General features: G+C 43.0%; 1 protein-coding gene across 1 annotated transcript; it reads right to left on the bottom strand.

Moving 5' to 3' along the window:
• Positions 1 to 7,680: 7,680 nt before the first annotated feature.
• On the bottom strand, positions 7,681 to 16,015 carry rgcc (regulator of cell cycle). Its single transcript, XM_080477983.1, has 5 exons — positions 15,929 to 16,015; positions 15,632 to 15,805; positions 11,276 to 11,383; positions 10,278 to 10,340; positions 7,681 to 8,992 (listed from the first exon to the last, which is right to left on the bottom strand). The coding sequence occupies exons 1-5, from the start codon at positions 15,948 to 15,950 to the stop codon at positions 8,985 to 8,987; spliced, it is 375 nt and encodes a 124-aa protein (XP_080334109.1). The 5' UTR covers positions 15,951 to 16,015; the 3' UTR covers positions 7,681 to 8,984.
• Positions 16,016 to 19,713: the final 3,698 nt, after the last annotated feature.

The following is a 19,713-nucleotide window of genomic DNA, read 5'->3' as shown; positions in this document are numbered from 1 at the left end:
GTGTGTGTGTGTGTGTGTGTGTGTGTGTGTGTGTGTGTGTGTGTGTGTGTGTGTGTGTGTGTGTGTCAGCGCTATGAGAGGCTCTGTGTGTTCCCGGGTTTGGGTGTTAAATCCCTGAAGGAGACGCTTGTTTCAAACGTCCCTCCGTCACCTGAGACCCAGAAGTCCAGATCCGATGGACGTGCTGCGATTCCTGCTCGTAGCAACACGTCGAATCTGCGACGAGGGAATCCCTCAAACATCTCCCACCCTGCAGCTCCCTCTCAGAACCCTCCTCCCTCTTCTCTCTCTCTCTCTCTCTCTCTCTCTCTCTCTCTCTCTCCCTCCGTTTGCACCGCCGGAACAAATGAGTGCGTCACAGAGACGTCTGCCGAGAGAAGAGGGGCTTCATTGTCGGGGAACATCGCGTCGCTGCTCAACTTCAGTGGGAACTTTCCTGCACGTCATTTAGATTTTTATCAAGAGCAGCTGGACGCGGGTTATTAGCCGACCTGAAGGTGGTGCAGTGATTCTCAGGCTCGCCCCTCGGGGAGTGAAATCGTCCTCGGGTCCCGTTCACACAACGTTTCCAGTGAAAACACACTGGTTTTTGTGTTTTCCATTTAGAAAAGTTTTGCTTTTACACGGTAACGTTTTGAAAACGATGTCCGTTCTCACCGAAGCGGCAAAAAGCATTGAAAACGATGTAGTTTTCACACCAGGCCACGAGTTGGCGCTGTCGTAGCCGTCGCCAATGAAAGTTGGGCCGAGAAGGTTCTGTTTGTGCCTCCGTGTATTTATTGGTTTGTATGTTTGTATGTATTTCACCAAATTTTCGCAAAAACTGTTATTACCCAAATTGCCTGAAATCTTGAGGGATGATTTGTCACCATCCAAGGACCAATACTTTAGATTTTGCGACATTAACAGCAAACGGTTTCCGATTAAATCCCAGAAAACTGCGGGAAAATGTCCCAATGACCGAGGTGAATGGAAGAGTGACAAATGGTCACTTTTTCTCGTTCACGATCAGAAACCTAAACTCTCTGGGCAAAGAGGTCTGAAGAATCACGTTTCTCATGTTCCACATCTGGAATATAATCAGTGATCAAATTTCTACCACTGGCCCACTGGTCTTTCCATCGTGGGACGAAGGCCCACACTTTCTTAAAAAGAGACAGGTGAGATGTTTTCGACCAAGGGTGTGAAACGCATTTCAGTTAAGCCCAATTTCACATCTTGCGGTGGCCGACCCGGGAGAGTTGGGCCACAATAACCTTTAACTTTTAACTTTGAAGCTTTTCTTTGTTGTTTTCCAGAGGATACGTGATGAAAATGTTGATATTTTTTGGCCAAAATCAAAGAAATGGGTCAGTATCTCTACATAAAGCCAATTTTGATGAAACCTTCTGGTGCAAAATACATTGACATGTCCTGAGAACTTCCTCTAGAGCCGTTGCATCATGGGTGTTTTTACAACGTCACCCTGACAGCATGGCTTTGAGGCCAGTTTGATAGCAGCGAGGTCGCTCTGGTTCATGGAATTGAAGAGAAATTGTCTAAAAATCAATGTTTTCTTTGAGTTTTTTTTACCATCTGCTTGGTGGTTTGGCCGGATTGGAGCCTCTTGCGGGCCAGTTTTGGCCCCTGGGTCTCATGTTTGACATCCCTGGTTTCGAAGGGTTTGTTCTGGACGTGGTAATCTTGTTTATGAGAAACTCTTCGGTTGAGATGCAGGAAGACAGATGGATGAATGGAGGGGAAAACGAGGGAGCGACAGATGGGAAGCAGATAGTCTGAGCTGACAAAGGGAAGAGGAGCTGCATGACAATAGAAGGACGTCTGGAATCGGGACGTGTCTCTTATTGTCCTCTATTGTTTTGCAAATGATAACCATCCTTCGTGGATTTTAACGCGTTACAGCAGCGATGTCCCCCATGCTTGCATGGAAATTGCTGACTCCAGTTGTTGCGTTTCCTCTCGGGGTTGCAACATTCATCACATGTGCAACGCCGGAGTGACTCACCGGGCTGGAAATCCGGGGTCACGGTGGCTTTATGTTAACGGGTCTGACTCAGTCTGTCTGCAGACGCCTCCGCCGGCCACGTAGACGTCCAGCGTGATTCATCCTCCTGCAGCCTCCAGGACCTTTTCTACATGTTCACCTTCACTCTCAAGGGGGTTTTTGGGGGCATAAATACACATTTTGATACAAATTCGTCACATCAAATCTGATTTACTCAGAAAGACACCGTGAAAGATTTAAGTGGGGATTTTTAAAGGGTTAGGGTTTTAATGTTGTTTCTCTGTTTGTGGCTTTGTTGTATTAAAACACACACACACACACACACACACACACACACACACACACACACACACGTCTTTATGTTGAGATTTTCGTCATTTTCTGTTGAGATTGTGAAAATATAGACATTTTCATCACGTTTACTCTTAAATGTGTTTGACACTCCACTCGTCGTGGCCCTGATTCCTCCTGAAGTAAAAGCCTTATCCAGTTGGACTCGTGAGCCGAGTCACCAGCAGCTGTTGCTCGGACCTTCTCCGCTTCTGCAGACGCCCTCCAAACTTCACGCATGAGAAACCGGCTGCAGGTTCGACTGACGTGTCTCACAAAGTCCAAATGACGGGGACATGAGTGTCATAACAGCTCCTGGTTGGTTTCGTCCTGATTTGAGGCGTCAACTCTGGTTTTCTCGTCCTCGTTTCTTGGGAACCAAAACGAGTGACGGGTTTTTACAGAAACGCACAACATCTGCCACTGAGCTGTAGAAACATCTTAGTCCGGTCTAATGCTCGAGGGTCTGAAGTTTGTCTTTTCAGGTTAATTTCAGTCATCAGATGTGATTCATCCAAAACTGCTGCACAAGTTTCTTTTTTTTCTGCACGTCTAATGGATTTTTTATTTTTTTTTGCAAACTCAAAGTTTTCTTTTTTTACACGTGTACTAGTTTCAAGGATGAAATATGGGATGTGGTCTGCATTTGCAAGTTTTTTTTCCTCTTAACCAGTCAGCCATAACATTATGACCAGTGAAATGAAATGGAGGAAATGAAAAAAACGGATTTGTTTTTTCTTCATTCTGGCACCTGTCTGTGGTTAGAATGAACTAACTGTATATATATATGTATATATATATATATATATTTATTATTTTTTTTTTTTCCTCAAAGTTGATCAAAAATGTGTATTATGTCCAAAAGCTATGCACATCAGATACACCGTGTTAGGCGCGTCTGTTCTTGATGCTTCTTGGCAATAAATCTTAGAGTGTTTTTATTTTTTTAAAACTTGTTAAACCATAATGTCTTATTTCAAATGACTCCAAGTCACTTATTTTATTAACTGCTGCTGCCTGTTGGAGCTGAATCTATTTTCCGTAATTGGCCAAATGATATATTTGCTGTTGGTTGGTTGGTTGGTTGGATTTTCACTTGGTTGAATGCCTCATTGGCTGGACAAATGGTTGGTTTGTTGGTTTCTATGGTTGGATGGTTGGTTTAGATTTGACTTGGTTGAATGGTTGGTTCAACATTTCCCATAGCATCATTTCAATAGAAGTAGACATATTTCTTCCAAACAGATACTGAGTGTAGTCTACGATGGGCCAGGAAGTTGTTTTGGTTTTGTTTGTTTTTTTGCTCACTGTTGAATTTGCTTCCTGTTTCTATCCAGCAATCAGTGAGAAAACATGCTGGCTTTGTGAAGAGATCCACGGTCGTCCCATCGCAACAAAGATATTCCATAATTGCTTTGTTTGGCCCAGCGATCATTACCCATCATCCTTCAGGTTGTTTTTAGGTTTTAAACAGAGATGTTATCACAAGTGAAACTGCTCTGGAAGCCGTAAACGCACATTTGCAGATGAGTCAGTGATGGAGATCCTGATGGAGGTGCAGTTAAGGACGCAGAGTGAGGTCAGAGGGCGGCAGTAATAATTAGTGCAACGCCCAGACTTGCCTGTTAGTCCTCATTAGAGAGAGTCTGGACTCTGTCATGGAGGCGAAAGCTTGGCGCTGTTCACAAGTCTTTATTGGACGTCACTACATCGACACAGTTTAAAGAAAAATACAATCACAAGCTTTTTATACGATTAAAAACACAGTTTCTTTCTGTGAGGAGCAAAAAAAAATCCACAATGTTTCTTACATTGGAAGAGTCTCTTCAAGACAAATGAGTCGAAGCCAACTTTTTTGTTCTTCTTTGAAAAACAAAACTTCAATCAACAGTAAAAGTAATTAGAATTCAAAACTCCTGAACATTTAATCTCTGGAAAAATTTTACTTTTTAAACCTTTTTCACACCAGAACTGCAGAAAAGGTTGTAGTTTGGTGAATCTGCAGCCGCATGTAACTTGAAATTTCAACTAAATTATATGGAAATTGGACAGTTTGATCTTATTTGAAAGTCCAAATCTGGAGAGGTCGAGAGGAGAGGCCTCGAGAGGCCTGGAGGAGGAGCTTAAAGGAGCCTGGAGAAGGGGCTTAAATTAGCCTAGAGGAGGAGCTTAAAGGAGCCTGGAGGAGGGGCTTAAATGAGCCTGGAGGAGGAGCTTAAAGGAGCCTGGAGGAGGAGCTTAAAGGAGCCTGGAGGAGGAGCTTAAAGGAGCCTGGAGAAGGGGTTTAAATGAGCCTGGAGGAGGAGCTTAAAGGAGCCTGGAGAAGGGGCTTAAATGAGCCTGGAGGAGGAGCTTAAAGGAGCCTGAAGGAGGAGCTTAAAGGAGCCTGGAGGTGGAGCTTAAAGGAGCCTGGAGGGGCCGGGAGGAGGGGCTTAAAGGAGCCTGGAGAAGGGGCTTAAAGGAGCCTGGAGGGGCCGGGAGGAGGGGCTTAAAGGAACCTGGAGGAGGAGCCTAAAGGAGCCTGGAGGAGGGGCTTAAAGGAGCCTGGAGGAGGGGCCTGGAGGGTCCTTCAGAGCTCCAGAGTCTGCTCCAGTCTCATCCGGTCCACCTTGTCCATCACCTTCCTTCATTTTTTCCTTTGAATTCCTTCCCTTTACTTGTCTTATCTTTTTCCAGCACCCCCACCCCCCACCCCACAACACCCGCCCCCCCGCCGCAGACTTTCCCACACTTCCAGTCCCGTGAGCACGCCGGTCCAGCTCCAGTGCCAAGTCCAGCATCGAACCATGCGGGCAGAAAGCGGTGCCAACATGGCCGGCTCCTGCCCCCGGGGGAAGGGGCGGGGGGATTAAGTGCTGTGTCAACATGCCCCCTCGTATCAGTGCCAGCCGATCCAGACTCTGGACCACGGAGGTGGGCTCGCTCAGGGTCTGGCCCCTTATGCCAACTGTGCAGAAGAAACACGGCGGAGTGGAGCGGTCCGCTGCCTGCCAGCTTCCTGCCGGACAGTTTCTAGACTGGATGTCGACATGACAGCAGGCATCCAATCAAATGAGGAGCTGCAGCGCCGATCGGCACAGATGGAACGATCAGAGCTTTTTATTTCAACATTAAAAAATACATAAAAAAATTAAAAGTGGTTTTAACGTTTTTCCACTATTCTAGCTCTTTCACCCATTGCAGAGACTTTTGGCTTTTTTAAGCCATTTTTACATTTTCTTTGGTCTTTTTTAGACCTTTTTCACCACTTTAGCATATCTGGCAGTTTTACGTTTTTAGTTATCTTAGCTGTTTTTCACTGTTTCACATCTTTTAAGCCATTTTCATTCATTTTTAGCCATTTTATTATTCTAGTTATTCTCGCAACTTCAGTTAGTTGAGGCTTAGAAAGAGACAGAGAGAGGAGGAAGTTTCCTTTCCAAAAGTCTTAGAACAAGAAAATTCTTACAATTGATGGGAATTTGTGCTATTTTTTAAAATTAGATCAAACATTTTTTACATAACTTTTCTGTGCAAGAGCAGTCAACATCAGCTGCAGAACAAGTTGCACTGAACTAATTTTATGCATAAAAATCAGATTACTGGTCATGAGAGGCACCGCTAAGCCGCTTGTTGTGAAATGTCTTTTATGGCTTAACGGAGGCTTTTCAAAGTCAGAGAAACAAAGCCGGAGGCGGCAGAAGTTTCACGGCCGTCACACGGCAGACGAAGTTTCTGTTGATGTGGTGAAAGTTGTGTAGTTTTGATGCATTACTGAGGTAAATTTTTTAGATTTTTGGCATTAATTATCGGCATAATAACCAACCAGCTGGGAGGAATAGAGGTGATATGGCCTCTACCTGTGAATTGCATTGCATTGTGGGAAATGTAGGTTGGGGACTCAAACCCGTTTTGTACCTGCACCTGCTGCTGGTGACGGTCTGCAGCAGCAGACAGTCTGCAGACAGAGGGGTGGTGGTGGTGGGTTGGGGGGGGGGTCTAACTTCGGACCACTTTAGCCCCGGCAGCTGCAGCCGGTCCAGAGACGGGGTCACACACCCCTGTCTCCCTCCACCCCTGCAAATAGACCTAAAGAAGTTGCATAAGTGTTCACCCCCCCCCCCCCCCCCCCCCCCCCCGCATGCCCCCACCCCCACTTTGTTGAGTGCTTGATTAATGAGCACAGAAGGTGAGAGACCCCCCCCCCGGGGGTCTATTTCAGTGTGTCTCTTACGCGTCGGCGTCCAGGAAGGAAGCAAACGTCCCTCCACTTCCTCTACAACATGCGTTTTCCTCCCCTGTTTCCATGGAAACAGAGTTGGGGCATTTTCAAAAAGCTCCACCTCGGGAACCTCGTTCAAAAAGCCGCTTCCAGCGGCTGAAAGTTCATTTATTCTTGTGCCTGCCCTATAATGGCAAGGCGCAAAGATTACTACCCTCGCCAGCCGTTTAATGTTATTACAGTATTTTTATTTTGTTCGTGCCATTTTTTGTTTTTCTTCGGGCAACTAGTCCTGCATCGTTGGGAGCACGGACATAAAAAGCACATCAAAACGTGTGAAACGTTCGAGACTTTTGTTAATGGTTCGTCAAAACCATTTCTGAATAAATCCCCCAAAAATTGCAAACAACAAAATGAGTCCCATACAAAGCAGATGGGAGAGGCACCTCATGGAGGAGCTCAAAGGGGGAGGCAAACACTCAAAATGTCCTCTGGAATTTTCTTGTTTGTTATTTATCAGGTTGGTAGGACTCCATCTGTGTTGGCTCTTTGGTTTTGCACTTTTCGTGGAACTTTTCTGTGCTTCATTTTTTTGTTGTGACGCTTTGTGACCTTCTGGAGATTTTGGAGGTTTAACTGATTGGAGCCGGTTTTTATCTTGTATTTGAGCAGGAAACCCCGAGACTCCTGCTGGGAGCTTTAAAGAAAAATCAATACCTGCAGTTTTTAGACAATATTTCTTCTCCTTTGTATTGCGTATACAGAAATACTACTTAATTACTTCAATGTGGGAAGAGTACTGGAAAATTGGGACTCAGCTAAATATACATAAATTGAGTACTTTAATGCTAATATCAGTATTATTGTTATTATAATTTGTGTAATAGAACTAAAATAGAACTGCTTTTAAAATGCTTAAAACACACAACAAATGAAAACCCAATACTTAAAAGTACATGAAACTAAAACTACTACTTCATTAGTGTTGTAACTGATTACTTCCACGTCAAAATCATTTATGTGTTTATGGACTTCGATGCAGATTAAAGATCTGCCGAGTTATCTTAATACTACAAGTACACGAAAATACTTGAGTATTCATAACTTGTAACAGGTTCAAAATAAAGAAAGGAGACACGCGTTTCTAAAAGAACAATATACTTTAATAGTATCTCTGGCAGGTGTCAGCTGTATTAAATACACACATATTGCTTTTCCAGTTTTTATTTCGGATTAAAATCACATTTAATCTCTTTAATTCCTGTCAACAAATCTTAATCTGTCCCGTCCACACCGAGGCAAATGCCTCATATTTACATATCATACAAAAATATATTTCACAGAAAATTTGTGATAAAAATTAACAATAAGAAGCTCTATAAAATTACAAATATCTTTCTATTATATAAAAAAAAAAGAAGCCATTTTCTTTAAATAATCTTCCAGCTGTGGGACGAGGGGGTGTGAAGCTGATCTATCCGGACCGATATTAAATAAAAACAAGGCTGGTATTGATACTGATACCGATACCGATACTTTTTCTGTTTCTTACACCTCATATTTTACCATTACACTGCAAAAACTCAAAATATTGCCAAGTTTATTTGACTTGTTTTTATACAAAATGTCTCATCCCACTTAATTCAAGATAAATTCACCAAATAAGTAATATTAGACGTCTTAAATATCCTGTTAAGTCAAATATTCTTGAAATTATCTGGTTTTGAGTTGTATTTTAGAAGCAACTTTACAACTTTAACATACATTTTTTCAAGCTGGTGTTATTTGTATGAAATAGATCATTTAGATTTTAGCATTTGTGGCTTAATCTCAGACGCCAAGCTTGAAAACGCTGATAAAATAAAGCTTAAAATAAGTTTTCTCTGCTTCTTTCTCTTGGACTTTTTTCCTTGTTTTCCAGTGTATGTTTGTCTTTTTGCACAACAATTATAGTTATTGGCCTTTTTTGCACCGCAGAAATGCAGATTAAACAGTATATAAGGGTTCGCATGAGAATCGATCCACGAAAGCGACGTGACATCAGAAGTATCGATATTTTGGTATCAATCAACCAGAAACTCATGGGAGGTCAGGAGAATAGAGTGGGTGGCATGTTAGATATTCTTGCATTAAGCACACGTCCTCTTCACACGTTTGACCAATCACACGACAGTCCTGGGACTGATGGGACACCACATGGGGGAGAGGTTCCGCTCAGCAGCTGGAGTTTCTCGGTTCTGTCGAGTTTAGAAGTGCTGCGGTGGAGAAGCTTGGCAGGTGTTGCTGTTTCCCAGCTGCATCCTGTTGGCTGGTTTAGGGGTTTGTTTGGGGAGGGGGTGGGGGGGGGGGGGGGGGGTAGGCGCATTGTCCAGATGTCTCCCTCCTTCCCTCCGTCCCTCAATCCGTGCGTCCGCCATGGCGACGCTCCAAGACGACTGAGCCTCCGTGTCACATGCCTGAGGAGAGACGGAGACAGAGACAGACATGGTGAGATCAGGACTCCTGGGGTTGCTGGTTCTATTCTCAGATTGGCACGGTGCTCGGCCTTTGCCCAATAAACACGCCACTCACTGGAGGGGGTGGGGGGGGGTAACAGGCTGGCTGACGGCCTGATTGAATGCAAAGCTTCACGGAGGGCCGAGGCGCCTGCGAGCTGGGGAAGACGCACATTCAGTGGCCGAAACGCAACACCTAGTCGGGGGGGGGGGGGGGTTGCGTGAAGGGGAACAAACGAAACGCGGAAGCGAGGGAAGTGTTTCAACTCCGACCGCCCTCCGTCTAATTCCAGTCCTGACATTTACAGTTGGAATTTGCGGCCCAGGTTTCACACCAGCGCGCATTCCTCATAACTCTGATGCAAGTTACAACACTGACAAGCAGAAGCCGTCCAAAACAAACCATCTGTGTTGGACTGCAGGAAGCCGCAGGGAGCATGGATCTCACCCCAGTGCAAGGTGCAGGACACGCTCTGACTGTCCAGTTTGTCCTCTCCTGTTCATCATTTTAAGTCTCGACAGAATAGTTTGGATTACATTGATACGTGTTCTGTCCATTTCATCATTAATGTGACATTAGGGGCAAAATACATCTTGGAAAATAAATCAGAGTTTGGAGTTAATTGTGTGGTTTTAGAAGTAACCGTAAACGTTTAGTTATTAATGTGAGTTTAGAGTCGGTCGTGTGAGTTTAGAGTTACTTTTACCCGAACGGTGCTTTCAACTGAAGAAGGAACCCGAGGGGGAGCAGCGGAACCCAATGTGTATGCCGGTGTTATTACTCTCTATAAATGGAGGAAAGATAAAGGGAGCGTGGGAGGGGACGTAATAGAAAACCCAGTATTTTGCAGTGCGTTGTGGTGTGTGCAAATTGCAAGGTGCTAGCTGGAGTAGTAGCAGCAGCTCCGGGTTGAGTGACGGCTGAAAACGGAGCCTTTCTCTCCAGCGTGCCCCCCCGACAACCCCCCCCCCCCCCCCCCCCCCCCCCCCCCCCCCCCAGCCCCCGCCGCAGAGACCTTGACATGCCTCAGCCACATGGTAATCCTGACACATCGTTGTTTCCTAGAAAACGTAAGGGGAGTGACTCCTGAGTCACTACGTGAGCGGTGATTAGCGCGGCCGACGCGGGGAAACACGCGCGTCGCCGATGCAGACTGGAGGGCGGCGCCAGCACACAGGATAATTTATCCGGGGTGGGGGTGGGGTGGGGGGGGGGGGTCGAGGGGGTGACAGACGGATGACTTACTCTCTAACGTCCTGTCGAGGTCGGCGATGAAGTCCTCAAGTTCTTTAGTGTCGCCCAGTTTGGCTGCAAAGGAGAAGGATTCAAAATAACATCAGTGAGGAGGAGTATGAGAGGAATCTTCATCACAGAGACACGGAGACACCGGGACACCGAGACACCGGGACACCGGGAAGCAACTGGAAAAGAGGAAACCTTCCCTTTTCGCTCTTTCTGCAAATCATGTTCACTGTTTGGGTTTTTGAGTTTTGCTGCTGTGCCGGTTTAGAAGCCCGATGACAACATTTGTTTGGTTTGATTTGCAGGGAGTGGCTTGTGTTTTCTCTTTCAAGATATTACGTGAACACTTCTAACTCGCAAACGGTTCGGCTACAGACGGCTTGAACTTACATTCTGACTGAGAGTTCGCAAGAGACTGCTGCAGTGTCCAGCACGGGAGAAGTTAGTAGCACGAGTCTGATTCTTCAGGGAAGACGTTGTTTTGTCATTAATTTTGAATCATTTCGGAAAAAAACTGTCGCTAAAGAGCCTTCAGGATAAGTGTTGAGTAAGTTAATCTACACTGTTAAGACACCATTTAACGTTTATCTTCCATATTGAGATTTAGCTGACGATGTAACCGTATCAGTCGACAAATTGTTAAATGTACGTATCATAGCAGCATCGACTTCTGAGACACATAAGAGTGAAAGTCCGTCACATGTGTGGTCGACAGCCTCACATCTGGGATCTTCTTTGTGCGACGCCAGCAGCTGCTCTGAGGTTTTCTTTATATCTGAGATTATTCTAGATTGCCGTCTTTTACACACATCTGGAGTCAAAAGGTTTTAGTCTATTTTAGTGTCTCTTAACTCCATTTCTGACTCGCCGTGTGTCACGCCGGTCGTCTGAAGATGTTCGCGCCTCAGAGAATCACCAAAAAGTAGATCAGAACCCAAAGTCTTCTTGATTTCACTCCAGCGAAAGGGACATTTTCGGTGTGAGTTTGAGGTTTCACTCACGTTTTGGCGAGAGGAGCGGAGGCGAGGCGGCGGTCGGGGAGAGCGCGGTGGGCGAGTTCAGCCGCTCGTCGCTGAAGCTGAAGCTGTTTCTGTTGAGCGACTCGGCACCTGTCAGAGGAGACGAAATGCAGATCGATTAGATTTGGCCGTCCCCTCGTTCTGTGGCGGTGGGACGGACGTTCTCCTGCGACGACACCGCTCTTCCTCTTTGTGCACTTCCAACACACACTCCTGCAGGTGTTTGCAAAGACGTGACAGAGGGTTTCCCTTCTGCTTCTCTGAATATAATAAACATCCAGGACAAATCTATTTAACTTGACTAACTGAAAACAACCTAAATATGCAGTGTAGGAGTTAGTGACAGACCTATAACATGTAAACTTTGACCGCTTGAGTGCAGATTAAAGGGAATTTCATTCATTAAAAGTGACCTTTTGCTCGTCGTTAATGTTTCTGAGCGTTGCAGAAGTATCAGGCTTCCTGTTTGTTAAATCTAAGAGGTCGTTTGTGAAGAAAGCAGAAGCAATAAGTAGTAGAATGATAGTAACAGCATCAGTATTCATTTTAGAGAAGATTTGTTCACCCGCTAATGTAATAAATGTAACCATTGTAAAGCCAAACATCACAACAATAGACATGTTTTTAACCGTTTATCATTCTACTGACTTTTTATTGTATGATATAAATCATGTTAGAATTTTATCCTATTTTGAGACATTTGTAAACTCTAAATTCACATTTTTCTTTCATTTTATGCTTTTGGACAAATAAAAACAAGAATGTCGGAGGGTAAGAAAGGTTGTAGGAATACAGGAAGTCCCGGTTCCAAGCAAAATTAACTTACGGGTGTGACGCAAACAGTCCGAGTGTGATTTAGAGTTAATAGTGCGAGTTTAGAATTAATGGTGTATAAATAATGATAATAATAATAATTTAAAAAAATAAAAAACATTTGATATATAATGCACTTTAGATTTTAACATTCTCAAAGTGCTACAGGATTTTTATTTTAGTTTTTTTTATGTGAGTAAATGTAAGAAAGGTAACGAAGTTGATGTTGCAGATCCAGCGTCTCTCTCTCTCTCTCTCTCTCTCTCTCTCTCTCTCTCTCTCTCTCTCTCTCTCTCTCTCTCTCTCTCTCTCTCTCTCTCTCTCTTCCCCTACTCCAGTGGAACTTAACAGTTTCTCAGATGTCGAGCACCTACTTAGTGCCCCCCCGTCTGACCCACACCTCTCCCACCACTCAGCGCCAAACACACAGCGTGAGACAGGAGATGCCACACACACACACACACACACACACACACACACACACGCACCCGCACACGCGCACGCACACACACACACACACACACAGGGAGGGGGGAGGCAGACGAGCGCACACACAGATATGTTATCACAACATTATTCCCAGCGTCCATATCCGATCGCTCATATTCATGCCTCTTACTGACATCCACTCACAATCACCTCCTGTGAACCTCTTCCTCTTGTCCACACACACACACACACACACACACACACACACACACACACACACACACACACACACACACACACACACACACACACACACAAACACCCCCGGGGGGGGGGGGGGGGGGGGGAGTTTTCTCTCATTCATCTTGGACAGCCCCTCCATCCATCAGGCAGTGGGACAATAAGTGTCTCCTGCTCCGGACAGGTCCCTGTTCAGCACAGTGCCATGGAGAGGACCGGGATCATTCAGGAATCTGATCCCTGGAGCAAATCAGCGAGCTCATCAGTGCCTCGGACGCAGGTTCAGACACCTTCCCTGATGTTTAATTACCTATGGCATCACATCAAGCTTGGGAAAGACTGTTTGCTTTGGAGAAATTCCCAATAAGCACGACGTGAGCAGCTGAAAATAGATGAAATTCTACTTGTATAGTGTTTGATTGAATTCCTACAACCTGGCAGGAACATTTACTCCAATATTCATTGAGATGAAATGATCAGTTTAACTTTCAAATTGTGAAAAATGCTTCTCAAAACAGTCTAAAAATGTGAGTGCGTCATCCTTTTCAACAGTGCACAGCTGATAAATCCTGACTTTATTATTGGGAAATGCGTCAAAACTGATCATTGAGGTATTGAAAACAGACCGCAGCTCCACATGTGACTGGACGACGGGTCTGCTCTGAACATCAACTCTCTGCTCTTAAATAGTTCCACAGCAAGTCTCTCCAAAAACTCCCAGCACCATAAAGCTATTTGGAAGTGGCTCACGTATCCCTGCACATGGGGACCTGAGGCATATTTGTCTCCGTGTGTCAGCATATGAGGTTTTCTCATTTGGGCTGCAGCCTGCCCGCCCGCCTGCCTTCCTGCCTGTCGGCCAGCTCAGCAGCTGGGGAAGCAGACTTCTCCTACACGTTGGCGCGGTGGCGTGATACTGTAATGCCTGGCAGGGAAGGTTTGGAGAGGAGGCCACAATGCTGGGGCAGGTGAGCCAGAAATATGCAGCAGAAACTGAATACGGTGCTAAAAAAAAAAAAAACAACTTTGAACGGCGATAATGGGTTTTTCTTCTCTTTCTCTTTGATTCTGTCCAGATCTGGAGAGCCAACAGTGTGACTTCATGGATCCACACCTGCGCTGCTTTCTGAACGGAACACTAAAGGAGAGAACAGGACTTCAGACTTGAGGTGAAGCAATAATGACATTGAGTTAAAGATGGGTCCGTTTTCAGCACAAGCAGAGCTTCTATCGTGCAATCAGTTTCTAAATGTCAATCATTTTGCCATGAAAAAGGAAGTAATGTGAGCCCAAAGACAAAAGATGACAATTACTTAAAATGATCGCAAACTGGCCTGGAAATTTCATGTTTTAATTGCAAAATTTAATTTAGGGAAGCATCCTTCTCTTCGGGACAGTTTCATTTAACACGTAGTGGTGAATCCAGTCCCAGCTGGCTGTGTGAAGGCAGGACACGCCCCGGACAACTTCACGAGTGCATCACAGGGTAAACAAGCTGACGTCCACAGGCCATTCCCAGTCCAGAATTAACCTCAAAAAACATGTTTTGGAGAAAACAACCTCACGCTCTGCACAGGAAAGCCCCCAAGCTGGGGACTCGAACCGGGGATTGTCTGGCTGGGAGGCAGAGAGTGCAAACCACTACACAGAGAAACTCATTCATCTTAACGGTGGCGAATAAAGGAGCAATTTGCACTTTTCTCACAAAGAGAACAGATTAGCTCTTCTAATAGAATCAAGACGAAGAAATAAGTCACTGGACTAATAAAAGGTTAAAATTCACTCATTAAGTCTCAACGTTAAGTTGGTGTACTGCCAGTATTTCAAATTACAGACTCTTCTTAGGATTTATTTATACAACACTCACTAAATTACCACATTCAGAGTGTCATCTAGACTATTTCAACACTTAAAAGTCAGTAAAAGCACCCACATGATCAATTGATTTGAAGAGCATATATTTCACCATTTCTCACTTAAAATGCCTCTAAAACAAATATATTTCTCACTGGAGTCCTGTTGAGTTCTGATTCATTCATAGAGCATTCAGTAGATTACCTAAGTCAAAGCCAATAAAAACACCTTCATTGTGTATTTCTTATTGATTAACATTGTAGTAGTACATGATGCATAAAACCGTAATCCTAATAAAGACAAGAACGTGCATTTATTTTTAAGTGCTATATAGTTAATTTATTACATTTATGGTGAAATTGCCTGGAAGGAAAATCTACTTTACTCCTATTTCAATATTTAAGATAATTGTTTAGTCATGTTTTATATGAGGGGTGTCAAATATAAGGCCGGTGGGCTGAAAACCGGTCCACAAGAGGCTCAAATCCGCCTGCGAATTGAATGGTGAAAACTTTAAAGAAAACAGATGTTTTTTGTTTTTTTTTAAGTAATTTCTTAGGAGTAGTGACATAACACAACACTGAGAGCTGAGCTGGGATATTGGCTGGGATGTTGCTGTTTGTCAGGGTGAGTTTGTCAAAACAAGTGGGAGAAGTTTTATGGACATTTCACTGTATCTTGAACCGGAAGGTCAAGTCAAGTCCGTTACCTTACACAGACAAACAGGTATACACATTATAATGTGCCGTGAAAGATGTTTGTTACTTGTTCCGCACCAAAATGACAATTTCAATAATAAGATTAGAAGAATACAAATTTTAAAGCGCAGGATAATGTTAATGTTAATAATAACAGTAATGGAAATTAAAGCACACAAATATACATTTCATTACAATTGGCTGAGATTGTAGTAATATTCAGTACTAATTTGTTTTGTTTTGTGGGGAAATTTTCATCACAAAATAGACTTTAACACACACACGCGCGCGCGCGCGCACTCACTGTCGGAGTCGCTGATGCCGCTGTCGCTGACGCTCGCGCTGCTCCGCCTCTTCACGGTCTTCAGGTGCTCGTCGTACCTGAAGTGTCTCTTCTCCACCGGGGACTTAAAGTCCTCGATCACCGCGTCGAACTCGCACAGCACGTCGTCCAGGTCGTCCTCGTGCACGAACCGGGCTGCAGGGTGGAAAACACTTTTATTGTATTTAAAAAAAAATATATAGATATATAATATATATTTTTAAGTATTTTCTGACTAAATACATTAGAAAGAAAACATCTAATTCTAAGTAAAATTACCTTTCATCTTTGGGGACTTCATGCTTGAGTTTATCCAGAAAGAGAGAAAAGTTCCAGCTGCTTGTTTCCAGTGAGCAGAAGGTTCCTGGAGTCAAACCCGCAGCGCCACTCAGCCGCCTTTTAACGCCCGGACCACGGGGGGCGGGGCTGTGTGTGTGTGTGTGTGTGTGTGTGTGTGTGTGTGTGTGTGTGTGTGTGTGTGTGTGTGTGTGTGTGTGTGTGTGTGTGTGTGTGTGTGTGTGTGTCCCGGCTGAAGTTACACTCCCTGACGTGTCCTTCATAAAAAAAAAAAAAAAAAAAGTGTTTGTAAACAACTTGTAATCCAGATGTATTTATAATGGTGACCCGGATTGTGTCACCGGGCAGATCTGGACGGGTCACACACTGATGATCACCCTCAGAGGCACACTGGGAACATCACATGTCTGAGCATTAGCAATTAAAAAAAAAAGAAAAGAAAATAGTCAATAAAATAGTTATTTAACAATCTATTCAGTTCAATTCCGACAACTTTATTTATAATCATCATCATCGTCAACAAAATCACACATTGTTGTTGTTGTTGTTGTTGTTGTGTGTGCCACATCTTTAAGATGAGATATGATAAGATAACATAAGATACCTCTTTATTTATCTCAGTGGAGAAATTCATTGTCAGCAGTACACAGACATACACACATGCAAAACAGAAAACAATTTACATATATATATATATATATATATATATATATATAAGCAAACAGAAGTATAAAAACAAGACACATATAAACAATAGAATATAAAGATGAATATTGAAAAAAAACAACACAGGTCTGACATAGAAATAATAAACAGTGCAAATGCAAATATGTACATTGTATATGACATTACAGGCAAGGAGCAGAGGTTACTTACTATTAGTGCCTGTTTAAGTTGAATCTTTTTATTATTGGTCTTCCGCCTGGTTTTGACCTGTAACTAGTAGGAATTGTACTTTTTCTTGTACATTTATTAATATCTGCTTGTATCTGCATTGCTACAGAACCCCTCATGTCCATCCAATAATGCAATGAAATTTACATTTTTATCCAAACACATCCTTCAGGTTTTGAGGTAGTATTGTGTCCACTGCTCATAAGAAATTTATTAAAAATCTATGTTTTCTTTGATATTTTAACAATTTTGTTTGTGGTTTTGGCCGGATTAGAGCCTCACGGGTCGGTTTTAACCCACTTGTGTTTGGTTCAGACTCTCGCGTCCCGTCACAACATGATAAAAACATGATAACATGCAGCCCAACTTGCACACAAACCTTAAATTTTTGGGCTTTGTACAAAATCCATATAAACATATAACTTCAGTGTGACTGAATGACCAACAAGAACTGAAGGTGACGGTGAAGTTTTCTCATAATTCACTAGATGAGTACTATCCATGAAGCTGACAGTTTTAGACAGATTAATCAGCATAAAATGAACCTGAATCATTCATTAGATAAAACTTCCACCTAATAATCTCTTTATTCTCAAGTCTATAGGCAAAACATCCAAAATATGACGCAATTTCTTCATATAGCAACACAAAATCAATAATTATTGGATTGTGTTAAGTAATAGAACCTTTTTCATTTGAAAAAAATACCAAATTACATAATGAAGAGAAATAAGAGAAAATGTTCAAAACGATGAGTGCAAAATGTTCAAGCTGGTGGTGATCAGTAAAGGTGAGAGTAGAGTGACATCTGGTGGTTGAAAACCACAACTGCATTCTATATCAATGCATTTCTGTCATTTCCTCTTCTAAAACTATGAAAATATGTTCCTGTTTCCAGTAACTTCAAGGGTTTATTACACGATTTGATGTATTTCAAAGGGAGAAACTTGTCTAAAACAGGTTTTTGGAATCGTGAACTTGGACATTTCAGATTGGTAAAACTAAAAAAAAACTCCTTGAATGTCACATTTTTCGCACGCTTTCCCCTCTTCCATTAACGGCCTGCCAACATGTAGCGCCTCCACCCTGACGCAATGCACCGACACCACTATAACTCTAAAAATACCAGCAGCAGCCGAGGACATACGCCGCCAGTCGTTCCAGGGATTCGGTTATTTTAGATATGCATCTAAACTTTTAAGCCCTGATAACGGAACCTCAGCAGACCTCGGGTACGACCGAGGTCGTATCGGTGGCATCGAATCTAAATGATGAGCACGAGAAGTGATTCGTGTTGTTTTGGTCTGATGAGTAGTTAAAGTAACTGTTCCTAATATCGCCGGTCCACAGATGAGCGGGATGTCCCTGTAACCACGCCGAGGCCTTCAAACCTCCACCTCTTACACCATCAGCAGGGCGGATAAACACAACATGCGTTGTGCAGCGGCGCGTGTGGCGGGTTAACGGAGGGGCTAAAAGCGACGCCTCGGAGACGCCAGGAGGCGGATATTCCCGGGCTCATGCCCGGCATGCCGAAGAGGTCACGCATCACTGAGCCGGATTTGAAAAAAAAAGAAATCGCTTTTTATTGAAAAATAAATTTCACGATGTCGCTTACTTACATATTTACATTCATTCAGGATTCGTTCATGTCACATACTGACCTCGCCATGCAACACACCAAACCAGTTCACCCACACTTTACAAACAAACCAAAAAAAAGTTTAACATATTATTTCTTTGTTTTAACAAATGCTTCTTGGTAATAAATCTTCGACCTTTGCAAAAGTCTGTTTTCTTAGTGGGAAAATACATTTGTGGGATGAGCAGCAGAGCTGAACATGTGGGTAAGACGTGTAAAAAAAACAATGTTAAGTCATTTCTGCTAATGCCAAACAGCTTGATTTAGACTTTCGTCTGGTTAAAATGTGGAGAAACACCAAGAGGTGCTGGTAATCGATTATTTTTGAGTCTGAAAAGAAAATATAATCTCATTTCTCTCTTTGTCTTAATTGGAATTAAACTCTTGCCTCACAATGGAAATATCCCCGGGTCGATTCGTTCTCCACCGTGTTAAGATCGTTTTCTCACACATCAACTTTGAGGATTTCCATGAAATTAAGAGCGCCTTTTGTTGTGTTTTAAGTGTGTTTCCACGACAACGGCGTTCGGAGCCACTGGAAATGCAACTTTTTGAAAACGGCTCCCAACGTGCACCGACTCGTGGCCTAATATGAAAACAACTACATTTTCAGTGTTTCTACTTTTTCCATGTAAACCACCATCATTGTCAAAACCCACAAATCACTACTGCTCATCCCACAAATGTTTGGTTTTTTTTCTTTTAAAGAAAAGAAATATTACAACATTTGAAAGGAAACTAGACAGGCTTTTTAACATTATATACTTTTTCTTTTTTTTAATTCCCATAACTAAAACCACAGGTCAAAACTCACACAAGGTTGTCGTTTTTTGTTTGAATACTACATTTTCTGATGTTTCTAAATCATCTTAGAATAATGTCAACGTGTGTTAGGATCTATAGACAGTTAAGTATGTTTTCATTTTCATTATATTTAAGTCTTTTTTGCAGAGTGGTCGTAGCTGTTAACCTAGTTTAACACTGTGACTTAATTCTTTGTCTATGTTAAAGTTATATTGAATTATCTTGTGAAAATCTGTTTTAATAGAATAATGAATACATAACTCCTACAATTATTACTATTATTTATTATATTTTATTCAGTTTATGTTTTAAACTGTGAAGGAAAAGGATTCACCCTGATGAGTTTTTTTTTTCCCCCCTGCGCTCCTCTCTGGTGCCCCCTAGAGGGCTTCACCTCACAGTTTGAAAAACTTTGATTAAATAACCT

Source organism: Lipophrys pholis (genome assembly GCF_963383615.2).
Source record: "Lipophrys pholis genome assembly, chromosome: 13".
Lineage (NCBI taxonomy): Eukaryota > Metazoa > Chordata > Actinopteri > Blenniiformes > Blenniidae > Lipophrys > Lipophrys pholis.
This window is presented reverse-complemented; position numbering and strand designations above follow the sequence as displayed.